Consider the following 6,482-nt stretch of genomic DNA (forward strand, 5'->3'; position numbering starts at 1 on the left):
GTATAAGGGAGTTGAGCATCCACAGATTTTGGTATGGGAGGTGGATAGGAGGGGTGGGTCCTGGAACCAAACCCCCATGGATACTGAGGAACGACCACACAGTACATGAAATCATCCATAAACCACACTAGACTTCTCATGGTGTCTGAGACAAACCACCAGAGAGAGTCACTGTGTCTACCTGTGGATACACATGATATCTTAACACAAGTGTATTCAATAGGGGAAAATTATCAGCCACCCTGTCCTTCCCAATGGCAGATCAATCACACAAGACCCACTTTTCCCCTTCTGTCATCTTCTACAAACTGCTAAGGCTACAGCTTCCCAAATAGAAAGTATAAATAAAACCCACCCCAATTGTCTCCCTTTGCAAATTTCTGTGAGCTATAATGAAATTCCAGTCTTCACCATCTCTTGCATCACCTTTCAATTATTTCTTTATGATTTCATGGCTATCACTGTTACTTACAGTCATTCTCTTGTGGATTCGACATATACTTAATTGTGTGCCCTAGACATGTCAGACAATAAGATTCTAAGCTTAAAAGACAGTCTGTGCCCTCAAACTGCTTACTCTTCATTGCTGTCACACAACAAAGAAATTATGGTGTCACTCCCAACAACCTTCATAACCTGGAACTAACTCACATTTCCAAGTTTATCTTCCTTATCTTCACTTCAACTTTCCTGGATTGTTCAGTGTTCCTAAACCACTGACAATACCACGATCTCTGTGTAGATTTAGCCACGCGTGTCAGTCTGCTTTCTCCCACCCCTCCTCTCTCCAAGGTCTAGATCACATGCCATCTCCTGCATGAGGACTTCCCGTTCTTCCCCTGCTCTGAGCTTTCATAACACCTTCTTTTGCCACTTTTCTGACAGTGACTTTATTATGTGTTATGTCCAAGCTAATTCTTCCATAAGATTCTCAATTCCTTAAAGACAGTCATAATGCTTCATTTCCTTTGTATCTTCAGTGCTGAGAATAGGGTCCTGCCAGAGTGATTGTTAAATATTAAATTTTATTTAATTAATGTTGGAGGATAAAGTGTAGGTAAAGCATTTCTTTCAGGAATCCCCAAATCGGCATACCCTCACAATGACGGCCAAGTCCAGGTACGTTAGGCAAGAAAAAATCAGAAGGAAAGTAGTGAACCCACACAGGACCTGAGAGAGCTCTAAAATCTAAGGCAAATCATTTTCCAATTTTTGGTCTTTGTTCTTCTACAATGTGGAACTAAAAACTATATAGTAGAATGGTTGAGAAAAGAAGTTTTAATGGTAAAACATGATTTTTTGAAATTTATTTTTTAGCTGACACAGAACAACAGTATGTATTTATGAGGTACACAGTGATATTGCCATACTATAATGTACAGTGATCAGATTATGGTAATTAGCATACCCATCATCTCAAACATCTATCATTTCTTTGTGTTGGGAACATTCAGTATCTTCCTTCTAGCTATTTGAAACTATACATTATTAAAAATGTAGAAATTTTGGATTAGACCAGTAACCCAGAGGTTCTTAGAATCCATCTACATTTAATTCTCTATAACTTAATTGAACTCAAAATAGCTCACGTGGTAGATGGGGCTCTTCTTCTTCCTCTTCAAGTTCTCCTGCAAAGAAAGAATAAAAAAGAATGATGTTTGAAATGACCTCATAAACTGAATGGAAGGGTCATTGACAAGTCAGGAACTAGTAAAAAAATCATTAAGCCTGAAGGTTTTCTTTAAGAAACAAAATTGTTAGGTGTTAGTGCGGAAGGTCAGGTGCAGGACTGTTTCTCCTTGCTGTTCAAGAAATGTCTTCAGTTTCAGAATATGCCTTGCACATGTCCCGTCTGAGTGCTCGGCTATTTGGTGAAGTTGCCAGTACTACCAATTCCAAGTCCATGAAAGTAGTAAAACTGTTTAGTGAACAGCCTTTGGCCAAGAGGAAGGAGACTTACGACTGGTATCCAAATCACAACACTTATTTTGCACTCATGGGAACGCTAAAATTTCTTGGCCTTTACAGAGATGAGCATCAGGATTTTAGGGATGAGCAAATGCGTCTAAAGAAGCTTCGTGGAAAGGGGAAACCAAGGTAAGGAGAAGGGAAAAGAGCAGCAAAAAAGAAATAATATTGGCCCATAGAGACAGAAAATTTCTTCCTCAGTGATGGAGAAGAAATTGTATTTATCATCTTTCCACATGTTGGAGGAATGTAATCTTCCTAAGTGAAGGTTATTTGGAAGAATGCCTCATCTCCATGTTGACATCTAACCCAGTTGAATTGTGGCTGATTTCTTGAACACATTTTAATACAAAATTATTTTGGCCTTGGCTTTGTAATCTGAGGTTTACCTAATTCTCTAATGAAATGAATACATAAAAAAAAAGAAAGAAACAAAATTGTTGGTTTGTTCGTTTACTAAATTCTGCTACTTTTTTGGTAGCATAACTTATAGCCCATTAGCTCTCTCATGTACTCTGGTCCTTTCTTACATCCTTCTTCCTACACACAATCTCTTACACAGGCCATTAAAATTGACTTCAAATATTTCATTTGAAATGTATATGACTAATAATGGCTTCAAATTTCACTTACTCTGAGACAAAGTAGCATGTAAGCAGATATCAGGGCTTTATAACTAAGGAATGAAGCATTAGTGCTATAAATTTAGAGTGGAAAAAGAAATAAAATGCAAGGTAAATTCATTGAATGACTAACTATAGTACTTTAGGTAAATTGCATAGTATCTTTATGCTTCAAGTTATTAACAGTTATATGTTAATGGAGATAATTCCCTTGCAAATGTAAGGGAGTTTTGTTATCCAATCATTAGCCACCAGTTGTAGAAGGCTTTAGGTAAAAGAATTTACAAATAAGTAGGTTGTCCACTCTCAGGTGATGTTCAGGTTTATTTAAAACTCTGACACAAGAGATTCCAATGTGAAAATGGAAGAGATGACCCATATTTAACATTATTACTGAAGACCATTAAAACTTATGAATTCTGTCATTTTCTTTTGCCCTTTAGAATTCCCTAAACTCAATTTTGAGCATGTTCAAGATATAAAATGTTAAGCAAAAAAGAAAAGTATGATAGGTTCCAAAGAAGAGAGAAATGAACACATCCTTGAATAAGGTTTAACCTGGCTCTTCAAGGGGCTCTTCAGAAATAGTACCTAGGATCTTAAAAGAGAAAAAATAAGAAAAAGAAGACAAATTTAAAACACTATTTGATAAGACCCCAGCTATGCATTCAGGAAAAGGCACTTAGGTTTGGATACAAGAAGTTATTGATAAGAAAATGCCTAAGAAAATTCCAGAAAAAAAATTATAAAAGGTTTAAATGCAATGAATCAACATTTCCCAAAGTAGAACCCTGGTCATGATCATAGATTATAAACTAGGGGTAATCTATAAGTGTTTTAAAGGAATAAATAATGCAATGGAAAGAAATTAATAGTGTCTGCTTAACATCACAATTTTGCTTAAATAAATAAAAATTTAATCAGAATTCTCAATATTTCTACATGTTCAAGCATTTGATGTTGAGGACATGAGATATCTAGAGGAATTATAGAATTTTCATTCAGTTTAGATGCCCTGTTTCACACAGAGTGAATCACTGAAAATCAATATATATCAAAACAGCAGAAGTTATACCACAAGGATGCTGGCTTGGAATATCTGCAAATATTCAGGAGATATTTGCAATCACTGAAAAATAGAAATTAATATTGCCTCCTCTTTTATTGACATACTCTCTGAAAATAAAGTACTTCATTTTTGGAAGGGTCTATATCCAACTGTACTCTTTTCCATGAATTTTAACCCCGTTATCCACTGTATTGTTCCCATTTCCTCCTCTTACTATCATCTATGTGCTGAGCTGAGCTCAGGGCTAGCAAGGCCATTAAGAGCAGGACCAGCAGCATCTTGGTGGAAGTCATGGCGTCCTCCTCCCTTTATGATGTAGGAACCTCAGACACACTCCTTTATATGATAAGACCAAGAAGAACAGCTCACCCTTGAAGTCCATTGGTTGGACACTTCTCACTCTTATCTGATTTTCCACTGGGGCCTCAGCCAGACTTGCTGAGTTGGGTTTTAACTGAGGAGCTGGTCAAGCTCCTCAAGGAAAAACCATAAATTTTGTCATGTTCTTTAAGACAATTGTCCATCCCCCTCAACTATTAGTTATAAGCATTAATAATTATCTTCCATTTATTAGTATCCCACCCCGAACTATGGTTCTCTGTTCTATGACCATATCTGACATTGCTCCAGCTGTCCAAATGTCATTTCATGCCCCTTTCCTCTAGAATGAGCCAACAGAATCATCAGAAAATGAAAGGCTAAAACAACAAAAACATAATCCCAAGATGAAGGAACAAGAAAGATTAGTATAAGTTGTCTTACAAGGCTTGAAAAATGAAAGCAGTCGTCAGAAAGAGGCTAAAATCAACTTCAGACTCAGGAGACTACAGTAATTCAGAATGTCCTTGAGTTCATGATTTGAATGGACTGTGAAATCTTAAAACTAAAAATAATCAAAATAACGAGTAGGTTATGAAACAACATCCTACATGAAACATCAAGTGAATTAAGGGTGTTCAGCTTCAAAAGAGAAGAATATGAATAAGCATGATAGCTGTACTTAGTTACACAGAACATAGAGCAATCATGTTTGTGTAATTCTTAAAGGTACAAAAAAGAACTATTAATTTTAAAAAGATGATATTTTGTTGGCAATATAAAATAATTTCTTAGAATTATTTAAATTAGTTTAGATAATTTTGAATTTTAAATTTGTTTTTAAATTGTCTCAGACAAAGCTTAATTACTTTAGAATATATGAAAATAAGTTTCTTTATTTTTTTGGTTTATTCTTTTTTAATTAATTTACTTTTTCAATTTCAAAATATTAATTAAGAGGATACAAGTGTTTTTGTTATATCTATATCTTGTATAATGCTTAACTCAGGGCTTTTAGTGTTTCCATCATCAGAATAGTGTTCATTGTGCCCAATAGGCAAGTTTTTATCCCATGCCCCCCTCCTACTATCCCCCTTTCTTGGTTTCTCATGTACATTATATTAGTTTGTGCCGATGTGTACCCATCTATTAGCTACCACTTATTAGTGAAAACATAGGGTGCTTGATTTTCCATTCCTGTGATACTTCACTTAGGATAATGGTCTCCATTCGCTCCACATTGCTGCTGCAAATGACATTATTTCATTCCTTTTCATGGCTGAATAGTACTCCATGGCACATATATATGCCACATTTTCTTTATCCATTCATGAATTGAAGGGCATTTAGGTTGATTCCACATTTTTGTAATTGTGAATTGTGCTATGATAAACATTTGAGTGTAGGTATCTTTTTGATAAAATGACTTCATTTCCTTTGGGTAGATACCAAGCAGTGGGATTGCTGGATCAAATGGCATGTCTACATTTATTTCTTTGAGGAATCTTCATACTGTTTTCCATATATGTTACACTAATGTGCAGTCCCACCAACAGTGTATAAGTGTTCCTTTCTCTCTGCATCAATGCCAGCATCTATTGTTTTTTGACTTTTTAATAATGGCCACTCTAATAGGGGTAAAGTAAGTAGTATTCTATTGTAGTTTTAATTTGCATTTCCCTAATGATTAGTAATGTTGAGCATTTTTTCATGTTTGTTAGTCCCTAGTCTATGTTCTTTTGCAAAACTTCAGTTCATATCATTTGACCACTTTTTGATGGAGTTGTTTGTTTTCTTTTTGCTGGTTTGTTTGCATTCTTTAAAGATTCTGGATATCAGTCCTTTGTCAGATGTATAGTTTGCAAATATTTTTCCCATTCTGTAGGTTGTCTATTCTCTCTGTTGATTATATCCTTTGCTATGCAGAAGATTTTGAATTTAATTAAGCACCATTTATTTATTTTTGTTGTTGCTATATTTGTCTTTGGGGTCTTAGTCATAACTTCTTTGCTGAGGCTGATGTCTAAGGGGTTTTGCCTACATTTTATTTCAGAATTTGTATGCTCATGTCTTACATTTAAGTCTTTAATCATCTTTAATTAATTTTTGTATGTGATAAGAGATATGGATTCTGTTTCATCTACATGTAACCATCTAGTTTTCCCAGCACAATTTATTGAATAGGGCATCCTTCCCCCAGTGTATGTTCTTGTCTGCTTTGTTGAAGATCAGTTTGTTGTAGGTAGATGGTTTTATTTCTGGGTTCTCTATTTTTTATTCCTATGTCTCTACTTTTGTACCAGTACCATACTGCTTTGGTTACTATAGCCTGGTAATAAAATTTGAAGTCAGGTAAAGTGATGTCTCCTGATTTGTTTTTTCACTTAAGATTGGTTTGGCTATTTGGGATCTCTTTTGGTTTCAAAAAAAGCTTAGGATTATTTTTTCAAGATCTGTGAAATATGACACTGGTATTTAGATGACAATTGCATTGAATCTGTGAA

General features: G+C 35.1%; 1 protein-coding gene across 1 annotated transcript; it reads left to right on the forward strand.

Annotated features, from left to right (window-relative positions):
- Positions 1 to 1,775: 1,775 nt before the first annotated feature.
- Positions 1,776 to 2,383, forward strand: LOC123640704 (28S ribosomal protein S33, mitochondrial-like). Its single transcript, XM_045555271.1, has one exon. The coding sequence runs from the start codon at positions 1,814 to 1,816 to the stop codon at positions 2,099 to 2,101; it is 288 nt and encodes a 95-aa protein (XP_045411227.1). The 5' UTR covers positions 1,776 to 1,813; the 3' UTR covers positions 2,102 to 2,383.
- The last annotated feature ends 4,099 nt before the right edge of the window (positions 2,384 to 6,482 follow it).

This window comes from Lemur catta, chromosome 6 (genome assembly GCF_020740605.2).
Source record: "Lemur catta isolate mLemCat1 chromosome 6, mLemCat1.pri, whole genome shotgun sequence".
Classification (NCBI taxonomy): domain Eukaryota; kingdom Metazoa; phylum Chordata; class Mammalia; order Primates; family Lemuridae; genus Lemur; species Lemur catta.